Source organism: Podarcis vaucheri (assembly GCF_965113315.1).
Source record: "Podarcis vaucheri genome assembly, chromosome: 12".
NCBI classification, from domain to species: domain Eukaryota; kingdom Metazoa; phylum Chordata; class Lepidosauria; order Squamata; family Lacertidae; genus Podarcis; species Podarcis vaucheri.
This window is the reverse complement of record NC_138750.1, coordinates 5878702-5903340: the sequence shown is the minus strand read 5'-3', so window position 1 is coordinate 5903340 and position 24639 is coordinate 5878702. Positions and strand designations below refer to the sequence as shown.

Genomic DNA, 24639 nt, shown 5'->3' with positions numbered 1-24639 from the left:
TCCTCACATTGTATTATTTACAGTTCAGGGAAACAAAAAATATGTAAGCTGCATTTTATTTTCATTTCCAACATGATAAATGCAGTGTTTCATTCTTCTCATCCATTCTTTGCATTTCGGAGCCATAAGAAATTTACTGAGCATTGGATAACCTCAATTTCCTCCTTCTGTCTTCATTAATGTTTAATGCTATGTGACATCATGAGAAATGTGGGAATAAGCATTTATTGAATGTGGGAAGAAGTGCTTATTGTTGTTGCAGATATGCTTTCCATACTTATCTGTAGCCTCCAAGGACTGACTGCCACGACATCACGATTACTTCCTACTCTGGGGGATGGACTGTGTCTCCATAACATCCCTAACATGCCCATATTTAAACTGTGTTAATCCTGCCATTCAAAAACGTCTAAACTTTGCAAAATAAAATGCAAAATTTGCAACCAGAGTAAAATATTTAACTATAATATATTAGAAATGTGTTTACTAAGTACAATTTATTCTCTCTTCTGAACTTGAGGTACCTGGGGGTGAGTTAGGAAATATAGATTCTGTGACAATATTCAATGGGCTTATTACCCTAAATGTCAATGGTAGGTGCTTAGAATATCTATTTTGCCTGTGTACCATGTCAGAGAGAGTGACACTTGAACCTTTGAACAGTTTTGACTGAATATCTGCAGTCAATAAATGTGAAATTTGTGTCCCAGTTCTTTGCTTGAAACACTCCAATTTATTCGCATGCACACGTTTACGCTCTATAACACATTTTTATTTGTTTCTCCTTCAGCTTTGTTTATCATTCAATTTAACTCTTTTACATGTTAGGGGCCTTAGCTGACCACAAAGAAGTTTGTAAGATACGGTAAACTTCCTCATCTAACCTGCCACTTCTGAAATAGAACCAGCCTTCTGAGTTGTTTCATCCCACCCAACCTTTTAAGTTTTAGGGGTTTTGTTAAATGACATTGGGATCAGTTATCACCAGCAAAATGAAGGAATTTGAAACCTTGTACATGCAAGGATAGGGGCAGGGCTAAAAGACCCCAACACGGTGCAAAGCCTCCCTTAACAGTGCAGTAACTAAAGTAATTAATGAATCCTTTAGTAAGGAGCAGGTTGCCGGGGGGGGGGAGCAAGCAAGCAAGGCCATGGGTGGGCAAGGGAGGAAGAGAAATCACTGTACAATCTCGCCAAAGAAAGCAGCGTATGATGCTTGGTGTCCCTTCCAACTCTACAATTATATGATGCTATGACCCTATGGTTTTCTCTTCGCCCTCCTCCTCGATGCTACAGGAGGCAGTTGCCTCACCCCACATCTTTGGTGGACTGGCTCTGTCAGGACACAGGATTTAGGATACAGCCACAGACAAATATGTGGGCATGGTGGACCTGCTATTATTCATATGTTCTGACATGCGCAGACCTCTTTCTACAGCACACACATTATGGGAACCAGGTTAATTGTGTGATGTTGAGTACATTACTCCAGTGCACTTTTGATGAGATGAGAAAACATTACACGACAATGTTGTTTCAGTGTGTTATAAGATCCTTCATAACCATCTTGCACCCTTGCTGTTGCCTGGAATAAACACCTCTGCCACCCCATCCTGGTACATGACTGCAGATGGCCCTGTCCAGGAGACCTCACAGGATCCATCACAGGATGGTCTTTTCTCTTTCACCAAGTAGATACATACATACTACCCACTTTTTCTGCAGCAGATGGTTTCCATGCACTGCAAGGCCATTCTCCAGTGGCAGTCCTCTCCCATTACATTTGGTCACTTGATTTATGAATGAGCCAGTCCTCATGCGAAATCTATCGTACCTTTGTGCAGACAATTAGCTTTGGTTTGCAACATATAACTTAACTCCCTCCTGTTTCTGTTGGAAGATCCCGGCATTTCTTTTGTTCAAAAATGACAAAATCTTGTGGAGAAAGCAATGCGGTGAGTAGAGAACAGCAACGTGCACAATTGGATAGAAAAGAGGGTGAGTGGCGGTGCATTCTCCCAAGGGAGCAAAGTACAGCTGTGAAAGCGGTAGCAGGACCTTCCTAGACTGCCGTTTCAGAGAGGTCTCTTTGTGTGGGAGAAGAAAATTAATGACACTGAAATAAAGGACTGGGAGAGAGTCAGTTTTGACTGTCTGAAAATCACATAAGTCACAGTGCTACACTGGGAGAAAGGAGCTGAAATTGGTGGGATCTCTCGTGATCCACTCTATATCAGTAAAATACCAGAGACTTAATAAATCATCTCTTTCACCACTAAAATTGAGAGGCCCAGAACCAATATAAACTGCAAATTCTGTTGCTGAACTGTATGCATTGTATTGATTTTCAGGTTTAAGGTTATAAACTCAAGAACAAAGGGTTTGGGAGGCAGCAGAGGGGATATTGTGCCTGCAAAAACCGAGGAAAATATTTTATCTGATATATATGCCTATACTATATTTGCACTATATTGTCATCACACTGCTTCCTGAGCTTCTAAAAAAAGGGTGGGGACTCTTTCCAAAGTACTAAAAAGTCCTGCATGTTTCACCCCACCCCCCTTCTCTCTGTGTGTTTTCTAACTCCTTCATGGCCCTTTTGCAGGCCCTGAAAGCTTTTATTTGAAAGTTGGGGGTAGGGGGAAAAAGCAGTGGGATTGCTTCGCCTGTTACTTCATGGTTGTAGGCCTTTGCAAGGTCCTTGAAGAGATAAGAGAAGTCGAGGAGGATGTGTGAAGAGATTATCCTGGGTAGAGAGAGAACTGTTCTGCTGGGGGGGAATAAAGGTTCCTGCTTATAGAGAGAGAGAGGGAAATCTGTGAGATGAGAGGGAGAAAAATATACTGTTGGGTAGTGAGGTGGAGAAATGGATCTGTGAGGGTGGGAGAAAGAGATGCTCTTGGATAAAGAGAAAGGGCTGTGGTGGGAGAAGGCAAGAGATGGAAAGAGAGAGAGATAGAGATGGATCTGTGGGTGAGGAGATGGTCTTGGGTAGAGAGAGAAAAGGAGAGAAGGATCAGTGGGGTGGGGAGAAAGAGATCCTCTTAGAGAGTGAGGAGAGGAAGTACTGAATGTATTTATGAGTGAGAGGTAGAAGGTACATATTTATGTGTGGCTGTGGACATGTAAAGTGTGGGGAGAGAGAGATGTCTGGTCTGTTTGTGTGTGGTGAATGTGTGTGTATCCAATGTAGTGTGAGAGCGTGTGAAGAAGAGCAAATCCAGGTGGGATGGGGGGGCAGAGTCCCTCTAGCATCAGATATGTGCAGCCAGGGAAAGGATTCAACATGTGCTTAGGGTTGGGTCCAATCTTTATGCATATGTTTGAGTTGAAGTTTGTATTGAAATAGTTGATATGGCTTGCAAAATGTTATGGTGAGTTGGCATGTGGCCTTCATAGAACAGGGATTGATCTCTTATGCTATTTTCTTCCTCGTTCCGAGCAAAAGCAGCAAGCTTAATCCACTGAGGCATGTTTATAAGGTTCCTGCTGCCGTTTGGCAGAAAAAAGCATAACACAAATTTTCATCAAAATGTTGGGAAATCTTTGACCTAAAAAACCCATCCTTTTTACTTTTTATACAAGGCATTTAAAGCCACATTGTGAATCTGAAAATAGAAAGGTCCATGCTCCACTTCAGGGAGGGGAGCTGAAAACTGGAGGGAAGCGGGGGGGGGGGAATCTTCCACCAGATTTGTATTCATTGAAGCTAGACACACACACACACACCCTCACACCATTTAATGAGGTACAGCAGTACTGCAAAATCTGTGGGAGGTGAAGACAAAACATAAGTATGGAATATTTTCTTTATTGGAAGATAGTTGGTTAATGTTTAGATGCATTGAACTATATCTTTCATATGTCAGTAGCAACCATTTATGCATGAAGAACTATTAACACAGGAGTTTTAAGAAACATGTGAGGATACATTATCTTAACAATAAATGAATCCAAAGTGAAAATTATTCAAAGAGAAATGCCAGTATATGGATGAATTTGTGCTGTAGATTTTTTTTTAAAACCCATCTTAGATAAAACTAGTTCCAACATCCCTTCCACCCATTCCAGTACAGTGGTACCTCGGGTTAAGAACTTAATTCATTCTGGAGGTCCATTCTTAACCTGAAACTGTTCTTAACCTGAGGTACCACTTTAGCTAATGGTGCCTCCCGCTGCCGCCGCACGATTTCTGTTCTCATCCTGAAGCAAAGTTCATAACCTGAGGTACTATTTCTGGGTTAGCGGAGTCTGTAACCTGAAGCATATGTAACCTGAGGTACCACTGTACTCAAGAAATGTGCTTAGAAGATCAACTGATTTCAAAGATCTCGAGTAACCATGTTTATGTTTGCAGTCTTGGATACAACTAGAAGCAGCTGATGTATTCAATTCTAACAAAAGATTATTACACTTGTGTAATAAAAGGACAAGAGCCTGTTTCTTTGCTATAAAGGGGGGTGTGTGATTTGCAGCAGAAAAACTGCTTCTCACCTTGGGGTGGGACATTTTTGGGGAGGGGGGAATGAGGTTCAAGAAGAGAAGTGGTGAGCAAGAAAAGAATTACCGTAAGTCTATTCTTCCCTTGATGCTTTTTCGTTCCCAACCATTCCTTTCCCATGCTGCTTTATTGGAGAAAAGTGTGTCATCAAGCCTTAATTACAAGTGGAATATGAAGTTAAATCCCACCTGCAATAAAACAATAAAAACTCCTGTAGCACCTAAAAGACACACTTACAGTCCAATCCTATAAAAGCCTACTAAGACGTAAGCTCCACTTTAAGTGGGACTTAAGTCCAGGTAAGTGTACACAGCACTACAGCCTTATTGTGACATACATTTCCCTCGGCTAGATGCCTGAAATTATATCCTTCAATTATATCCACTTCAGTAGATGCCTGAAATTATATCCTAAGTCAGTGTCTATTGGCTGGATCCAGACATAGCACATTGATTAAAACGGATCACAACTTCAACTAACTTCAGCCAAATCAAATCCTATAAATTCTTAACTGTCTCCCAATGAAATCATTGGCACTTAACTTTGGATGGACCCACCCTGCAGACAGTAAACCTACAAGGAGACGGGAGAAGAACAAACTCAGGGCTTCATTTATGTCAGGGCTCAGGCCTTAAATCTATTCTCAGTGCTTGGACTCAGCTGAGATAGGTGAAGAGTTGATGAAAGTGTCCCTGAGGAGGGACAGAGCCCCTTTCCCTCACTGTGGAGTCACTGGAGGGATTCCCCACACACCAGTGATTGAGAGAGGAACCAGGTTGCCAGAGTGTCACTTTTTAAAGGAAGTACTGTAGAAACAATTCTGTAGCAGCAAAAACAAAATAAAGCAAGCGCTAAGCTAATTTTTGCCACCAGCATAAATGTCCCTAAAAAGGCTGAACACTTGGTCCGTCTCCTTACTTGGCCCTACTTGACATCTCAGATACCAAAGATTTACCTTCTCACTGCAAACTGACTGCTGCTAGAGCCATAAGGGTTATATTTTGGAAAGATCTAGTAGGAGCCAATCTTGTTGCATGGTATAATAAAACATTCTATTTAATCTGGTACTGTTTTATTAAACATGTTAATGATGATGCGTGTAACTTGACTGCTCATCCAGCATATTATAGTTTACGGATGATTCAATAAACCAATGCAATGCTATCTTATCTGTTTTCCTCCCCCTTCAATTCTAACTTAAATTTCTTGAAAATGTAATAAACACTCCCTGTCAGTGCCTTCACAGCCTTTGCTTTGCGTCTTGTGTTTTAATACCTTGTTCACCCCATCTCCCTCCCGCCTCCCTCAAGCTATTTCTCCCTAAGCTAACCAGGGCCTGGCATTGGTTATTATGCAATTCTGTGTTTGATCTTTGTGCCAAAGTTGTTGTTATTGTTGTATTATTATTATTATTATTATTATTATTACTACTACTACTACTACTGTATTATTATTTACAGTGCCTGTACGGTTCGCACTGTTCTCTCCCCTTTGTTTAAAATAAATAAAAACGATTTACCAAAATGAATGAATGAATGACTGAATGAAGGGCCCTTAACAAAAGCACAGGCGGCGCGCGAGGCGGCGCGAGATGCTCCGCATCCCTTTGCGGAATGAGAGCATCTGCGCAACGAGCGCGGAGGAGGAAAAGGAGAGGCCGTTGGGGAGAGGGCCTGGGGAGGCGAAGGCGGTCCGCCCTGCCGCCCTCCTCTCCCCTTGCAGCAGCAGCAGCAGCATCGGGTCCCGGCCGCCGTGCGTGGGCTGCGCGCGGGGCGAGGGGGGGAGGAGGAGGAGGGCGGGCGGGCGGGGGCGACGCTGGTGATTGGCTGGCTCCTGCCTGGTACCCAGAGAGGGCGGGGCGGGGGAGCCGCGGAGGCGTCCGCTTTGCTGCCGTATTCCGCGCCTGGGACCTACGAGGGGCTGCTGGTGCTGGTGCCGCCGCCGCCGCCGCCTGGGCGAGGGGGGGAATCGCCTCTCGAGCGCCGCTGTGAGGGAGGAGGCGGAGACAGCCGGGCGGAGGAAGACGGGCCGGCCGGGCGCGCCCTGACTGCAGCGCGGAGCCGCCAGGCGCCTGGCCATGAGCCGCTGCTGCCTCGGCCGAAGAGCATGCTCTGCACGCAGCCCGGCTTTCTCCAGGTAAGGCGCCGCTCCCGGCTGGCCCTGCGGGAAGCCAGCATCCCAGGAAGGCTTTGGGCATCCAAGGCTCCGGGTCTCCTTGTGGTCCCCCTCCGGCCAGGCTTCTCTCGTGCCGGGGCTTTGGGGGTCGCGAAGTGTAGCCAGCTCGGTCGGGGCCGCCGGGGAAAGGCGCTGTGACCTCCTGTCAAGTCGAGTCAAAAAGGAATCTGGTGGCCTGTTAGGAGGAACTGGAAGGGGCCTCCAGTCGAGTGAGTTGGACTCATGGACCAGGCATTATCAAGCTAGAGACGCCGGATAGATAGACAGACAGACAGACAGATAGACAGAGTCCCCCCCCCCCGCCCAGCCTGCTTTCTTTCATTTCTTGCAGAGATGTATTTCTTCTTTGAAGGAAGGGGTGCCGACAATGGATGGGTGCAGAGTGACAGCAAATGTGTAGTTTTTACTCACCCGCTGGCACATGACTGACTGTGTGGGGGAGGGGGCAGGGTTGTGTTTATGTGTACGATACAGCCTGAGCATCTCTGGACTGTGCATACATTCCCCCTTCCTTTTGCCGGGTTGTGAAGGGAATTGGAAGCAGCCCATCCGCTCTGCGGGATGAGAGTTCTCTTGCTGGGAGGATGGGGAAAGGGGATGTGCATGTTTTCTCTGGATTCAGCATCTAGGTTTGGTTTGGTGCGTATATCAATTGGCCTGTCGCTACTAGCAAGAAAATAAGGGACAAAGGTGGGTAGCCTTGTGCTATCTGTAGTTCACATTAGTTTGACAGGGTTTCTGTAATCCTGTATTGAGCTAAAAAAAAAATTCTCTCTGATTTATTTTGCTTACAACAGCCTCTAACTCAATGCAGCAAATTCTTTAATGACAAGTTGTTTGCTTTCCTTTGCTGTCTCCTTGCCTCCTCTCAAGTTAAAGAAAGGCACATTTCATTGACTCATGCTAAGGACCTTTTCTGTTTTGTTGTCATATGCGGTTGAGGGTTTAAGATCAGTGATGCAACCACAAATAATGCAGCTTTTAAAATAATAATCCTTCTCTAGCTGCAGAGCGCAAGTGCACACACAAACACATAGCCTCCTCCGTTTCAGTTTGCCCATTTAAGCCATGTGTGGTATATCCTCAAATTAAAGCAATTATTTATTTGGCTTGGGTCTGGCTGTTGACATCCTTCCTCTGTAGAACTGCAGAGGCACCCCTGTTATGCTGCACAGAGAGGCGGTACAGCAGTCTCTCAAGCTAGAAGGAGAATCCTTTCCCTTGCTCCCCTTGCCCCTTCCCTGTGTTTTTAGCAATCTGTCATATGATTCAGTGGGGTGCATCCCTGGTCTAAAGAGAACAGCATTTGAGAAATGGGGAAACTGCTGTCTGTAAGATGCAACATAGCAGGTGGTCAGCTGTGCCTTTGTTGAACAGCGAACATATGAGGATTCTGGTTATTACAGTAATTCATTTTAGCTTGGGGAGTCATTTGAAAATTTGGATTTTCCACTAAGAAGGGATTATCATTTTTCTGCTGTGTGTGTGTTTGTAAAGAAATAGAGTACAGTACAGTATGTGTCTTGGCTGCAGTCTATACTTGTCTTTTCAATTTCCTCAGAAATACACACACAATTATTTCTAAAAAGTGTGGTACTATTTTTATTACTATTCTGAATAGAATTATACTCAGTAAGTGGTACATTTTAGTTAAAATCCTGGCAATGGTTTGAAAAGCCACCAAAGAGATCTAGTTTGAAACAAGCTGTCTGAGTTTCCAAAGAGAACATCTAGTCATTTTCCTTTTTATTATGTCTTTAAAATGAATAGTTGATTGAGAAGACACATTTCATTTTTTAAAAAACAACAACTATTTGATTGATGCAGACTGGTGCTAATCATAGCCTGGAAAGTTTGGTAAATGAAATGATTTATTTGGACTTTATATATAATGCAGTGCTTTGAAATGCTCTCACACACTGCAAAGGCATTGCTTTCTTCTTCGGTGATGCTTATGGGTACAGTTAATTCTCCCAAGGTCTGTCATAGCTTTTTCATTAAACATGTGAATATTACAAAAGACACCACTAAATACCATGTTCAGTTTTCATTTTCTCATGAACGTTTCCTATGAGCAGTGTCCCATAAGGGGACCCAGAGGGCAAGGTGAAAGTGGTGCTGACTCTGGGTCCCTGGGCCTCACTGCTTACTTTGTGTCCAACAGCCAGAGAACCCCCTCCCTGAGCTCAAGGGCCTCCCTTTCCATCAAACCTGCTCTCCAGTACAGGCAGCGTGCCCAGTCTGAGGCCCTGCAGATGTGACAGAGAACTAGGCGCCAGGCTAGGGGACTGTCACTTTAAGGGGATGCTGCTGCTTGAGAGAGCTAGTTAGACTCAGGAAGTGTAATAAGGGCTCAGGTTGTTTTTTAAAAAAATAATTTTTATTAAAGATTTTCTTAGGTTACAAAAGTATGTGCATTACCTCGTTTTCAGGTTGTAGGACTGTCCCCCCACCCAGATCAGTTACATTTGATGTGAGACATTTGTGTTGTATACAGTATAAGGTTGGGAGAGGAGAGAGGGAGGAAACGGGGCTGGTGAGCCCTTATTATTTGACCTCTCACTGCCAAGAAAAAGTAGTAAGAGCTCAGTTGAGACCAAGGTCTTTTTAGAACATGCCAGGCTGCTCTTTGGGTTCTGTCCAGGGTTCTGAAAACAGCCACTGTTATTTTCAGGAATCCTTATCTTTTTCCTTCCCAGACTACCTGCTGGACTTAGACCCTCCTGACCTGCTTGTGGGTTCTACACCACCAGGATTTGGACACATGTGGAGTGATAGTGAAACTCATCAGACCTGGCCAGTACTCTAGACATACTGATTTCATGGTGCTACCTTTGAAGGTGATTCAGAAACTACAACTATTCCAGAATGTGGCTGCCAGATTGGTGACCAAGAGCAGCTGCTGGGGCCATATAATACTGGTCCTAAAATATCTGCATTGGCTCCCAGTACGTTTCTGAGCATAATTCAAAGTGTTGGTGCTGGGGCAACCCAGTCAGATGATGACTATGATGACCTCAGAATTTGCCCCAGAATCCTCTGCATGCTCAGATCTTCCTTAGCAGAGAAACTGATTTGGAAAGCATTCCTACCAACTGTGTTAGATTCAGGAATGTATAATTATATCCGAAGAATCCACCATGTGGATTCAAGGCCTTTGCCTGGCCTCAGGGTAAACAAAGTGTGACTGCTTCAATCAGCTGCCTGATTATGATGCTGTGGCTCTTACAGTGCTACGGTTGGGTTATTTTGTGCTTCACAAATCCTAAATTGCTGATCAGCAACAAAATCTTTTAACAAGGGCCATCTTTTGAATTGAACAAGGCCTAGAAGGCCAGCAACCTTGGTGTCATTCATTTCTTACTCCTGTGGCCCATGTTGAAGTGCAGGCAGGTGGCTTTTTACCACCTTCAGCTCCTCTTTGTGAGCAGCAAAAGAAGACTTTGATGGAGAGCTGCTCACACATATTATTTGCCTGTATCTTGGCTGTCATAAGGGGATTAGATCTGACATGTGTAATGGGAAAACTCTGCCAAAGCTTCTGTTGCTGCTGAAACTATGTGGAGGGTGTTAAAGAGCCATTTGTGTGTGTCTCAGCTCACGATGGGGGAAATGGGTGAGGTGCATAATATAAGGAGGTCTTTTTGGGAGTAGGGTCTGTGTTGGATGATGCTTTGGATGCCCTCAGGGAAGTGGATTGAGCCAGTTGCCTATCTGTATTCTAAACCAGACCGAGGCTGGAATCCTAAGCGTATTTACTTATAATAAGTCACACTGGAATTAATGAGATTTATTTCAAGGTAAGTACAGCTAGGATTTGGGTGTTGAGTTGTGAGTCAGGACATCCCCATCAGATTTTATGTGTGCTTTTTTTTTTTTTTTTTGGTAAGCTAAGTGCATTATTTTAAAGAAAACTTGCTAACGCTGCTATCCCATATAATAGAGTTTTCTCTCAACATAGCAACTATCTTGCTGTCACAAGTATATGGATTTGCCACATATTTTATTAATCTTAGCACTATTTTTTTTGTTATAGACTGATGTTATACATATTCTCTTGCTTTTTCTGTTTTGTTACAATGTGTTTCTGTGGCCTTTTCAATAATAGTCTTTGCGCCCATTAATATCTCAGTTCTCTCGTCTATGCCATATGCAATTTGTCAAGGCATTAATGGAACAAAAAAACAAGGAATAGAAGATTTTGTTTGTTAAACATTTGTCCCTATTGAAATTCATGTTGTCAATTTGGGGACAGTTCTCCAATCTGTTAAGGTCATATTGAATCCCAATTCTGTCTTCTGTAGCCTTAGCTACCCCTTCTAGCTTGGTGTAATCTGCTCCTTTAGTACCCTTGGGTACAGCTCCTGAGGCCCTGGAGATGTGAATCTTTTAAAGTAGCTAGGTGTTCCTGTACCACCTCTTTTCCTATCTTGGGCTCCAGCTCCCTCCTTACAACATTTATTACGTTATCACCAGGTTGGGCATTGCTTTCCTTTCGGGTGAAGACAGAGGCAAAGGAGGTTTTGAGCTGTTCTGCCCTCTCTCTGTTATACAATAGCATTTCTATCTTCTCCACACAAAGGACCTACTACTTGTTTGTTCTTCCTTTTGCTTCAAACATAGCTCAATAAATCTATTATTATTATTATTATTAACCTCTCTTGCAAGCCTGAGTTCATTCTAAGCTTTGGTCCACTTGGCCTTATCCCGACAAGTGTTGGCTACTGGTGTATATTTGTCCATCATGATTTTCCCCTTTCTTTTATTTCTTACACTTGCCCTTCTTAAATCTCAGCTCATCTGTAAGTAATAATAATAATAATAATAATAATAATAATAATAGTATTATTTGAAAGACCCAATGCTATCTGAAAGACAGCATTACCTCATATGAACCTGCCTGGGGTCTGAGATCTTGAGGGGAGGCCCTTTTCTCGGTCCTGCTGCCCTCACAGGCCTGCTTGGTGGGGATGTGGGTGAGGGCCTTCTCAGTGGCTGCTTCCAGACTTTGGAACTTCCTCCCTAGAGAAGTTATACTGATTCCCTCCTTGTTGTGCTTCTGCCACCAGTTGAAGACCACCTTATTCCAACAGGTTTGGGAAACATGCTGTTTTTATTGTAATTATCTGTGTGTTTTTAATAGAAAAAAGCCACACACACACACACAGAGAGAGAGAGAGAGAGAGAGAGAGAGAGTTTTCATCTATACATGTTTAATTGTTTTTTTTAATGAGTGAGGGTTTTTTCTATGTTTTTAGCTGTTCCTATTTTATCTGTACACTACCTCAAGTCCCTCAAAGTGAAGTACAAATAAATATATCACCACCACCATCATCATCAGTGGATATAATAATAATCAGTGTTACATTCCAGCTTGTTAGTATCCTTAAACTGTGGTGCCCAGAATGGGACACAGTGCTCCAGGCAGAATAGAATCATAGAATCATAGAATCATAGAATCATAGAATCATAGGCTATCATATCACCCCTTAACCTCCTCTTCTCCAGGCTAAACATGCCCAGCTCCCTTAGCCGTTCCTCATAAGGCATCGTTTCCAGGCCTTTGACCATTTTGGTTGCCCTCCTCTGGACACGTTCCAGTTTGTCAGTGTCCTTCTTGAATTGTGGTGCCCAGAACTGGACACAGTACTCCAGGTGTGGTCTGACCAGAGCAGAATACAGTGGCACTATTACTTCCCTTGATCTAGATGCTATACTCCTATTGATGCAGCCCAGAATTGCATTGGCTTTTTTAGCTGCCGCGTCACACTGTTGGCTCATGTCAAGTTTGTGGTCAACCAAGACTCCTAGATCCTTTTCACATGTACTGCTCTCAAGCCAGGTGTCACCCATCTTGTATTTGTGCCTCTCATTTTTTTTGCCCAAGTGCAATACTTTACATTTCTCCCTGTTAAAATTCATCTTGTTTATTTTTGCCCAGTTCTCTAATCTGTCAAGGTCGTTTTGAAGTGTGATCCTGTCCTCTGGGGTGTTAGCCACCCCTCCCAGTTTGGTGTCATCTGCAAATTTGATCAGGATGCCCTTGAGTCCATCATCCAAGTCGTTGATAAAGATGTTGAATAAGACCGGGCCCAAGACAGAACCCTGTGGCACCCCACTAGTCACTCTTCTCCAGGATGAAGAGGAACCATTGATGAGCACCCTTTGGATGATACTAGAGTGGTACTATTACTTTCCTTGATCTGGATATTATACTTCTGTTGATGCAGCCTAGAATAGCATAGCTTCTTTTGCTGCTGCATCATACTGTTGACTCATGTTAAGCCAAGTGCCCCCCCCCATCTTATATTTGTGAAGCTGGTTCTTCCTGCCTAAGTGTAGAACCTTCCAACTCTACAGCTGGGCTGGTGAGCATGACTTGACCAAAATGGGCCAAATGGGGAGGCCTGGTGGCCCTCATTAGGCATGCTGGTCGGAGATTCCCCACCTCTGACCTGCCTCTTTACAAGCGAGAGGAGCCATCACACATACATTTACTGGATGCACCTGGGAATGTTTGGAATGCTGGTGCTTATGGGATTTGTAGATCTTTCAAATATGTGCTTCTTATAATTATTCTTGACTGTAGATCTGAACCCTAACCAGTTAGAATAGGAAGGTGAAAACTATTACTTTCCCTTTGTCCTTATCAAAGAATGTATATGTATGTATGTTTGTTTGTTTTTGAAGTTTTCAGAATTCATTAGCAGACCACATTTTCCTACAGTGTTAAAACCAATATAAGGAGGAATTAATATGCTGGAGGACATACTAGGATGCCATTTTCCCCATTAAACAAAGCTTCAGTGTGGTGAAGTGGTTAAGAGCGGTGGACTCATAATCTGGTGAATCGGGTTCGTGTCTCCGCTCCTCCACATGCAGCTGCTGGGTGACCTTGGGCCAGTCACACTTCTTTGAAGTCTCTCAGCCCCACTCACCTCACAGAGTGTTTGTTGTGGGGGAGGAAGGGAAAGGAGAATGTTAGCCGCTTTGAGACTCCCTAGGGTAGTGATAAAGGGGGATATCAAATCCAAACTCTTCTTCTTCTTCACACAAACAAATTGTGAGTCAAAGTGAACAGGAAGAATGTTCAATGTAAATCTAAGATGAAACATAGGTCGTCTCCTCCTCCCCTCCCTCATACTGAATACATAGTGTCCAAGAGGCTAAGTAATGGTTTTATGAGTCATTCTTAGAGTTTTGTAACCTTTCTGTGGTTAGGACATAATGCACTTGGACAATGTATTTGTTCCTGAGAGAAGTGTCTGATTTTGCCAATCTGCTATAAAGGCAAATAATCAACTGGCAAGAGTTGCTGCAATGAAAGATGGAGTTTTTGTATTTGCTTCATCACCACCTTGAATGAAAGTGGAGATAGTGCTATTCAGCACAGAGGACCACTCTGAGAAGAGGATGGAGGATTGTTGGTTTTTTGCACACCTTAGCCCGCTCCATTCTTAAAGTGGACTCCTGCAATGTCCCTTCCCACCCTGTCCACACACTTTCCTTGCATTTGGTTAGCAACTGGGGGAGGGGACTGTTAGTTGGCACTGGGTCCACTTCTCTCAGGAACAAATTTTAAAATATATACAAATAAACAGCCATGTAAAATATGTAATAATGAGGATTTGCATTGGAGTTTTTGTCTTCTCATAACTGGACGATGTTCCTTTCCCATACCAGGCAGTGGCACCGTTACATTCAGACTTGGGCCCAAGTCAAGAGCTCACTCTGCTCACAGTCCTCTCCTCCTACAAAGACCCCCAGAGACTGGCACATGAGAAAGAGTGTTGGGAAACAGGCAGGGCATCAGCACAGCCCCCAACCTAGCCATTTGCTTCCCTGCTACCTCCAGTGCTCTAATATCCTGTCCCCTGTCTAACACTGACTTTTGCAATGCAGCTCCTGGCTACATTATGGGAGGAGCTAGGAAGGTGCACATTGGAGCTTGCATGTTGTGGTAGGGCTGTTCCAGATGAAACAGCTTTGAGAGTGTTATGTACTGAGTTGAATAGGATCCAAACTGCAGCAGTCTGATTGGTCCTAGAACAATAGGATTCAGAATGCAGCAGTCTGATTGGTCCTAGAACAATGCAGCAGTATGATTGGTTGGCAGGAACTACCCAATCCTGCTCCAGATAAAAGTGAATCCACAACCTGATTGGCTTACAGTAGAATTCCGGAATTAGCCAATCATGTGCAGCCCATTGTGTAAATAATGGTATATAAAGCAGATACTGTGAGGGGACTTTCATTCATTCCTCCTCACCACTATGAGCTGAATAAAGAGCATGAAATCACTTTGCGACTCTGAGTATATTTCAGAGAGTAACAGAGGGAGGAGGTGGAAGCGGATGTATAGGAACAACTCCAGGTGCCCCCAAGGTGATGGGAAGATTATACTTACACTACCACCTAGGTATGTGAGTGAATAAAAGGCGTAAACCCTCACAGTGGGTGCCAAAAACATGAAAGGGTGAGATGGCAGTGATTTGCCAGCAAAAAGAAAACGGACCTGCTGGGGACATTGTTACTTCTATTTCCAGATTACTCTAGTGTGTAAGAAAATAAAGGCATCACATTGGTTCATCCTTTTGCAGCCTACTTAAGATTTCCTATCTTCTCAATATATTTGCACTTTGTAGTGGGCATGGACTACTTACAACACAGACACACATATACACATTTTTAAAGGGGAGAAAGAGCCTGTTAAAATGAACTCCCTGCTGTCTGACTTTGTGAAGGGTGAATTCCCACCCTCAACTTCCATACCACCCTAGGACAAGCAGCACACCAGTCTCAAAGTTTTAGCTTCATCCAGCTATGAATCTATGAGTCTGACATCAGAAAGGGAAGAAAAAGAGAAGGGAAGAATGGGAACTGGACCCTAGACTGACTGCCCTTGGTTGACCTGCTGACCAGTCTAGTAGTGAGTTGTTTAATGAGTTGTTTAATGAGTTGTTTAATGACTTGCCATTTTCATATGTTGCAGCAGCTAATAAGGTTTATTTTGAACTGTTAAGTAGTTTTGGTCTAGACTATACAATGTAAGATAGCCTGATGATTGAGACCTTGAGTAGCCGTCATTAAAAAATGCTTCAGGCCTTCATTCCTTCACATCCACCAATTTCCTTTGCTTTCTGGAAGCAGAATGGTGCTAAAGGGCAGATGACACACTGCTCCACGTTGTATTATTTCAGCCATTCCACCCTTGAGATTTTCCTCGAAGCTGGCGCATCCTTCTCCGTTCTGTTAATAGCTTTGATACAGAAGGAAATAAGTGGGTAATTGCAAAGTGTCACAGTTATCTGCAACATAGTTCATTATAAATGCAGTAATTTCTAGGTCACAGAATTTTCTTTATGTCTCACACAATGGGAACATAGATTAATAATTTTCTTAGAGTAAGATGTAGTCCTTTTCAGAGCCTGCTAATTTGATGTGTAGGCAAAAAACATAATGTGTATATTTGGACACTATACTAAGACAGATCTAATTTCTGTCCCCCTACCCGCAAAAAAAAAGGGGGGGAGATACTACAGCAAAATTAACTAAATGCTAAAATACTTCTGATTTTAGATTTGTGTTTCTACTTGGGTAAGAGAGAGAAGCAGATACAGAACTAAAAATATTGACTGCTTCACATCTCAGGAAGTGAAAAGTAAGGGATTTTAGTTTCCAGTAAGGTTTCCTTTCACTCATTGCAAGAGTAAGGTTGCCCTGGGAAATATAAATGGAATTTTATTAAAGACAGAGGTGAATGATCACAGTGCCTCACGAATTGCCCATCCTAAACAAAAAAATGTAATAGTATTCTTTTTATTTCAGGAAAAAGAAAAATATGAACAGCAGGCATTGGAAGAGAGCATAAGTAGCTGGGGTGCATGTGAGGCTTTCACTTTGACTTCTTTTGAGAGATTAGAGCCATGGCTTTGTCTTCACTATTATTGGCCCAATCCCTTTTGGAGTGTCTGTTATAGAGAAGGAAGTCTCTTCTGAACCTTTGCTTCTCTGAGTAATCACTTTGCTAGATATATGAGCTTAAAGCCTTCTTCCTTTACTACACCCTTTCCACATTTGTCTTCTAGGGACCTCCTTTATTCCTGCCACAGATTCTGGGGAGTATTTTGAGATGCAGACTTAACACCCAAATGCAACTGAATGCAGTTCCCTGGGACTCTCCCAACACTCCCTCATGCCTTTGCATCGCAGCAGATGGTTGATAGTGGTGAACAAGGACTCACCCACACCTCCATTTGCGCTGACGTTTTCCCCAGCGCTGAATCAGAACAATCAGCAATCTGATTTCTGCTTGTTCTGATTTAGTGCTAAAGAGCAGGTTTTCCAGGGGAAAGTGGCGGGCAAAGGCAAAACCACTCAGACCTGTGCCTAGAAAGTGTGAGACGAATGGAAAACTGCTTGGACTTGTGCTTTCTATGACAAGCCCTAAGCTGTGTTTCTGGGAAGTTTGTCTGCTGTTACTGATCATCATATTATGGAACCCCTGCTATAACTTCTGAGAAACCACAGGGTTGCTTGAAACACAGTTTGAAAACCATTGAGGAAGATGATAATGTGGCTCATTGTGGCTATATGATCACTTCACAAGATCACCTTAAGCATTGAGTGATGTGGTCTAAAGTGTGTTCATATGTGAGTGAACTTTTAAGGGCTAACTACATGTTACTAATGAAAGTAATTTGGCTCCAGTGGGGGGAACAGCATGCTCTGGTGGTGTCAGCGGCTTGTGTGCTCTGGGCACCAGCAACTCATGTTACACTGCTGGGTGGCCCTTGGGTTGTAGCTTGCCTAGACCTAGGTAGTGTTTCTAGGAGCACAGAGTGGAAAGCACTGGGTTAGAAAAAATTCTGTTTGGTGGCTATATATCCATTACTCAGCTTTAGGACTAGCTAATGTGTGAGATATTACGAAAGTGACAGTGCAATCCCATGCATGTTTACATGGAAGTAAGCCCTGTCAAGTACAGTGAGGTGTACTCCTAGGTACATCTGTGGGACATCTGTGATCCTGTGGGACTTCTTCTTTTTTAAAGCTGAAGTTCTTTGTGTATATCTGAAATGGATTCAAGGACACTGTATTTAATTTGTATGAGTGTGTCGAAAATACTGTTGTTAAAATAAACCTTGAGAGGTATATCTAGCATAGAATGTTTTCATTTTTTAAAAGGCAAACTGACGTGGGCTAATTAAAGCTTTTTCAATTTAATAATCAAATTCAAGTGTTTGTTGCCTGTAACTTGAGAGAAATTTGCCTTTGATGTTAAAATATTTTAATTGACATTTATTTTCTTTTAATACATCCTTGCAAAAACAAGCCCTAGCTATTTGCTTGTTTACTGAAAAAGCTTGCTTTCAAGCAATTGTTCTGGTCGTCATTGTTTTGGGAGCTTTTGCTCTTTCTTACACACACACCACAAATTTCAAGCAAGGGAAATATGAAGTCTTAATCACAAGCGAACTCTTGTTTCCTTGGTGAGAATGACATTCCATCCCAGAACATTCAGCCCTCAGTGGCATGATAAATGTTATATTAATTTCGCTTTTGGTCTTGTGTTGATGGTAAAATAACCATCACATAATGATAACACAGCAGCTCAAGCCATGACTCAAGCTGTTGAATGTAGACATGAGTTGACAATCCAAGAGTAAAGCACATGTTGGGCTTACTAGGATTGCCAGGTTGCAACCTCTTACCTAATGTAGTAGAACCATAGAGTTGGAAAGGACCATGAGGGTCATCTAAGTCCAACCCCTGCAATTCAGGAATATTTTGCCCAATGTGAGATCAAGAGTCTCATGCTGTATTGACTGAGCCACCTCAATTGCTTTATACAGCAGGAGAGTGTGCTAACTCTTCCACCTCCCACCCTATTCCTTCTAGAGTCCCATCATTTCTGCACCTTTTCTGTTTCTTACTGTGGAGCAGAATTAAATTCCTACTTATTTTAAGCATGAGGAACATGGAATGATGGAGCTGGACAAGGAGTGGTGGCAATACTTTTCCACTGCACCAGTACTGTCAAAGGTTCTCTGGATGTCAGTCCTAGGGCTCGCTCAGCAACCTGAGATTTAACACTCATTCAGCGTGAATGAGACCGAAACTGAAAATAACCAGTACTCTAAGACTGGGTTCAAGAAGCCGAAATTGACGTAAGTGAACACCTCAATTGGGAGGGTAGTCTGGAACCTACTCCATAGTCCTGGTGGAGTACCTGGTAGCACTGCAGAGTGGGAAGTCTGCAAGACAGAAACAAGAACCTCCCAGTCCAGAAAAATACTACTGGGCATGCAAGACAGTAATATAGCTGGACTGACAGGCAATTACTGGAGTTTAATGAAGCCAAGAAGTGGAACGTAGAGTTGGGCAAGGAAGTCTAGCTGTGGAGCTGGAGGCAGAGCTGGTTGAAACAAAGTTAAATTCTGGTAGAATCATTGTGGATACTCTGTTAGAAGATCACAGGGCTTCTAGTTGGAGGCTAGCCAGACTGTGCTGGTCCAGGGGGGAGGTTACCGGGGGGCGAGGTACAGGACCTGAGGGTCGCCAGACAGTCCTCCATGGGCAAAGCTGGGTCCACAGCGAGAAGCCGGGCAAGGACAGGAACTCTGGGGGAACAGGACTGGATGCTGGCCGAAACAGCTCATCAACGACGTTGCTCCCACAACCTGGGACCGGGCTGACTGGCCTTTATCTTCTCTGAGGCCAGGGGCGGCCCCGGCCCCCAGGAGACCCGCCTCTCCTGGCCTTAAGGCGAGCACTCCTCCTGGGGGAAACCAGTTCCCTTCGCCTCTCTGCCCTGAGCCTCTGCAGTTCAGGAGAGGCTGAAGGGTTACTGGACCCAGGGGGAGACTCACCTGTAGGCACTGAGTCCTCAACCACCTCTGGAGTCAGAGTGGATTTACCTGGTGCCTGCTCCTGAGGATCCGGCACAGGTGCAGGCGCTTCAGAATCAAGGCCCTGCCCCAGTTCAGCCGGCCCTGGAGGCGGGGACTCCTGTGCAGGCTGGGATTCCTCCGGTTCAGCCTCTGAATCAGATTCCCAGGCCGTCACACAGGCTCTGCAAAAATACAGTGGTACCTCAGTTTTTGAACGTGATCTGTTCTGGAAGACCATTTGAGGTCTGAAACATTTGAAAATCAAAAACTCAATAGCCAACAGCTAGGCCTCAGGATTCTGCACTCAGCGGAAGCTGCATGGCATGTTCAACTTCCAAGGCATGTTCGAAAAGTGAAGCATTTACTTCCAGGTTTATGGCGTTCAAAAACTGAAATGTTCGTCAACAGAGATGTTCAAAAACTGAGGTACCACTGTACGTTCTTATTTCTTCACTTACTAGATTCCACTCACCTTCCTCCTCCACAGCCTGTATCAGTGATAGAAAACCTGTGGCCCACCAGATGTTGGATTAAAGCTCCTGTCATCCCTAACCATTCACTGTGCTGGCTGGGGCTGATGAGCGTTCAAGTCCAGCAGTGTCTGGAGGGGCCACAGCCTATCCCCTCCTGGTCTAGATCCCACTTGCATCTTTTTCCAGTAGTGTTCATTCACATTTCTTTCAACTGAGACAATACAGTGTAGCTACTTTCTCCTTTTTTATCGTACCCATACCTCACAGTGAACCACACTTTCCAAAATGTTTGGTTTGGCTATTAGAATATCACTTTTGCCTTAGAACTGGACTGAACACTTTTTTGGGGGGTGTAAACTGATTTCTGAAATGATAGTATGTGGTTGCTCTATTCAACTGATAAACAAAGTAGAAGTAACTTATAAATTTGTTTGTATGTGTGTCAGGAGGCAAGGATGCCTGTGGTGGTACAGAAACGAAAGTTGGTTTTGAAAGTCTTTAAAGCGTATGCCAGCAAAAGTGCCCCACAGGAAGCTGCTTATTCACATTATTTAGACTCAGCCGAGACCCTATTCTTAGGCTTGAAGCAAGGAAACCATTATGTTATGTGGCTCATTTCTGTGCCCCAAAAGTCCTGGGCTGCCTGGGAGGAGCCCACACAATGGCTGTTCCTCATGCTGGTGTTGCCAATATTTGGCAAACCCTCACCGTGATCAAAGCCCACGTGAAAACTTATGTCACCTCTGTGGAAGGGCATGTGTATCCAGAATTGGCCTCCACAGCCACTCACGGACTCACTGTTAAGACTGTGTTCATGTAAGGCAAAGTAGAAGCCCAAGCTTGCAGGAAGAATGATTCTGATACAACAGGATGCCTGCAGCTAGACCCTTCCAATCCAGCTCTGGGCTTCTGACATTTACCTTTATGGCCCAGGAAGGAGTCATTGCAAATGTGAGAAAGGATCCTTAGAGCTGTTCCTCTCATGATGTAATAAAAGTTCTGCTTCCTTCAGCCTGAGAAATGCTGGGATGTTGGAGACTGAAAGACACCTTGGTCTGCATCAAGGAGGGGGAAGCTGTGGCCTTCCAGATGTTGCTGCACTACAACTCCCATCATCCCTGAGCCATTTGCCTTGAGTCCAAAAACATTTGGGCAGCCATACATTTGCTGCCTGTGGCCTACATGGGGAGATTTTGAACCCTTGTTAAGTAGGTATCTTGGGTCTGAAAGCTCTCTTGCCTCTTGTCTTACTTGGCTGTAGCAGTTCACAGCGGGCAATAGAAGTTGGTATAGCAAGTAGGGGAACAGACAGGAGAATGAAGTGCAGTTTCCCCTTCATCGTTTTGTCCTTCCTGACTGGGCACAGGAAGAACTTCCTTGGTGGCAGTATTTTAAAATGTCTGCATTCCTCCCTTCTTTCTTTATTTATTTACCCTAAGGTTTTTGGTTTTTTGTAACTAACAGTATCAGGAGCAGGTTTCTCGATTAAATACCGACTCACTGTTTTAATCTTTATCCACGGTGTATCTTATTGTGCCCTTATTCACCCTTGCTTTAAATTGATTAGTAAATGAAAATGTTATTGCTCCTTTTTAAAAATCTAGCTTTACTAATGTCAGGCAGAAAAGGCAAGCTATCTGCATTGGCGTGTTCAAAATGAATCTAATCAAGACAGAAATGTACTATTTCAGCTTCTCATTTCCCTGGGAAGTGCAAGCCAGAATTCATTACTATGACAAAGAAAGTAATGGTCTTCACTTTTTTTTTTTTTAAAGGCCATTTTAAAAGAGCTTCTTTTTCTTTTATCTCTGAATGGCGTTTTTCTTACCTTGCCCCACAAGTTGTTCTTACTATATTATTTTGAGCAACTATTGACATGGCTGAATCTACTGAAATAGTGATGTTGTATGATGCATATTTTCCACAGAAGGCTCATTCATTCTTTCATTCATGCATGCAGTTAAGAGCTTGCTGTTAAGAAAACAATAGGTTGACAAAGTGCAGTTTTAACAGCTCATTGTCACTGAAGCAGAAAAAAAGACATATCTGCATTTTGAAGGAAATGTATTAATTTTTTCTTTGAAAAGCAAAACTTCCAGTCACTGCAGTACTGCATGGACTTGACAAACGGATCATGAGGATTTGTTCCTTCCACTCCTTGATTCCAAGCAAATATTTTAAAAAATATTCCCTCTCTCCATCAATTTTTAAAAACATAGACTTGCGAATCCTTTCTAAGTGTGATTTTGATAACCTTTCAAAATCTGATGAGATGTTTTATCTTCTTGTTTCTTTGAAGATAAAGAGGATTTTGTCCCGATAGCCGAACACAATGGGATCGATAGACAAAGGAAGTGCCAGTGGGGTCCTGCTGAAATGAGAAAGAGAGATCATGCAAAAGGATGAACAAAGACTAAGAGCCACACTCCACTTCTTCTCATTCCCACTCCTACAGGCAGGAGCCTCCCTGATTGCTTCCTGCTCCTCTGCCTTTCCTTCTCTTTGACTTTTGTTGTTTTTAAGGTTTCTCTCATACTGAGTCACTTTTTTTCTTTCTTAAAAATAATAATCATATATTGACGGATGGTCTTTCTCCAGGTAACTCTTTCCCTGGATGTTCAATCCACGCTTGTTTCAGTGACCATTTTCTACCAGTTACCTTTCTACATTTCAAACGCTTGCATCTTTAACTGCGTTTCTGTTCATGGAAGTCATAATAGGTTAGGTAAGATACATTTGATGGTGAGCACAACTCTTTTTTTAGGTTTCGCTTTTCTCCCACCTGCAAACCACTGAGAAATGCAATAGCGTTCCACTTAGTATTGCACATTCCCAGTAGAAATGTACAAAGCTGTAGCAAAGGACCAAATTCACAATCTAACAACTGCCCAGAAACCACCTCTAATTGTTCACTTGATATATCAACTGCGTAAAATTCAATTTCCAAAAATAAATTCTACCACCAGTTAATGGATACCATGTCAAAACTGCTGTATCTAATTTTCCCCATTTTAGAGGCAAAAGCTGCAAACCCATGTACACTTTCCAAGAAGTAAACCCTATTAAATGCAGTCCTACTTCTGAGTAAGCATTGATAGGATTGTGCTGTAATGCTTTTCTAACATTAAAAATGGCTACTGCAGCTCCAGTTTATCTATTTTATTAAAATGTGAAACATTTATAGAATGAATAGGATAAGCAGAAGTATAAATTCATCTCCCTACTATGTCCTGGAGATCCCAGGCACAAGTATTCCAGAAAGTCAGCTGTCAAAAGGAAACAGTGGGGTTTTCTGTGCCAGATAGTAGTGGTAGGTAGTGATGAGTCAGGATGGAACAAAATGTTATGAGGAAAACACAGGATTCCCCTACTGTAAATCCCTCCTCCCATCATGATGGAGTTGGGAGGGGGGAATTTGTGGGCAGCAAGGGAGCTTACCCTCCCCCTCTGATTTCTCCCTGCAAATGCTGTCTCTGGTAGTCAATCTCTCCCCACCCACCCCATCTGAGTTTGAAAAAGGAAGTAAGGGGGGGGGGCGGACAGATGGGAGACAGACTTTTGAAGGAGGAACCGGAGTCTGCAGATAAGGTTAATCTTCACTCTAACTGCCCTCACCAACCACACCATGTATTCCTGTTATCTCTCAGCACATAAGCAAATGGGAGCCACATGCATTCACCTTGATAACATCTACTGTATTTTGTTCTTGCCCCCCTTTTTGCTATGGAGAGCAGTGGCTTTCTCCCCTGTAGGTGGCTCAATAGTGTGTGTTCCATGCAGTTACGGGTGTTGCCATGGGTCACACCAGGGGCCCTAGTAAGTCACTGGGTCTTGGGTTTTGAGACTCCTGCTCTTAACAGTGCTATAGCAGCAATTCTCTCTAGGGGTGCCATCTCAGTCTCAGCATTGTAGGTGCCTGCTGCCACAACGCAGACGTGCGATGTCACAGGAACATGCCTGCACATAGTGCATGTGACATCACACACATTACATACAGGCATGTGCATGTGACATTACACATCCAGGTTGCGGTGGCCAGTGGTGGCTCCTCTTCCTCCTCCTCTCCGTGGGAAGGGTCTCAGACTCGAAGGCAGAGAGAATCTGCCTCTGTATCTGAGCCCCCCCCCCGAAAAGGGTGCCTTGCTTACTGGATGTGAAGGGTGGAACTGAAATGCTGCCGCCTGCCAGCTTTTCTCATTGACTTTGTGGGTGCCCAACACCCACAATTATATTATTGTGGGTGCCCAAGAACCCATGGCCACTGGAGCTGGCTCCTGCTTTCACATTAGATCAGAATAAATAAAGTTTTTACCCCTTCCTTGTGGGGCCCTTTATTGCAGAGGGGAGAGGGCACCCTGGTGCCTTTTGGTGAGTTACAAGTCCATAACTCTGAAGGGTGAAAAATGAAGTTAAATGGTAAATCGTGCCCCATTTCTCCCCTTCTAGCTGCCCTCTTGCATAGTGGTTCTTGCGCAGAATGCTCAGTGTGTGCATTAAGGTAATAAACTTGTTATCATTGTCTTTCTTCCAAAGGCACTTTTTCTTTGAGGGTTAGGGCAACGTGGTCCAACTCAGTCTACGCCAACCTGGTGCCCTC

At 43.6% G+C, this 24639-nt stretch overlaps 1 protein-coding gene and 1 long non-coding RNA gene across 9 annotated transcripts in view; one reads left to right on the top strand and one right to left on the bottom strand.

The window, feature by feature from the left end:
* The first annotated feature begins 6469 nt into the window (after positions 1-6469).
* The window catches only part of HECW1 (HECT, C2 and WW domain containing E3 ubiquitin protein ligase 1), a 202406-nt gene continuing 184236 nt past the window's right edge, over positions 6470-24639 (top strand). For all 7 annotated transcript variants that reach the window (XM_082192708.1, XM_082192704.1, XM_082192707.1 and 4 more), the window contains exon 1: positions 6470-6637. In XM_082192708.1, coding sequence (XP_082048834.1) covers positions 6608-6637 — 30 coding nt within the window. In that variant the 5' untranslated portion in view covers positions 6470-6607. The remainder of the gene's footprint in view (positions 6638-24639) is intronic.
* On the bottom strand, positions 15653-23992 carry LOC309515156. Of its 2 annotated transcripts, none has more exons than XR_014212331.1 (2): positions 23722-23992; positions 15653-15935 (listed from the first exon to the last, which is right to left on the bottom strand). It is a non-coding gene; the product is annotated as an uncharacterized lncRNA (long non-coding RNA). The 2 variants fall into 2 exon arrangements; XR_014212332.1 differs by lacking the exon at positions 23722-23992 and adding an exon at positions 20963-21043.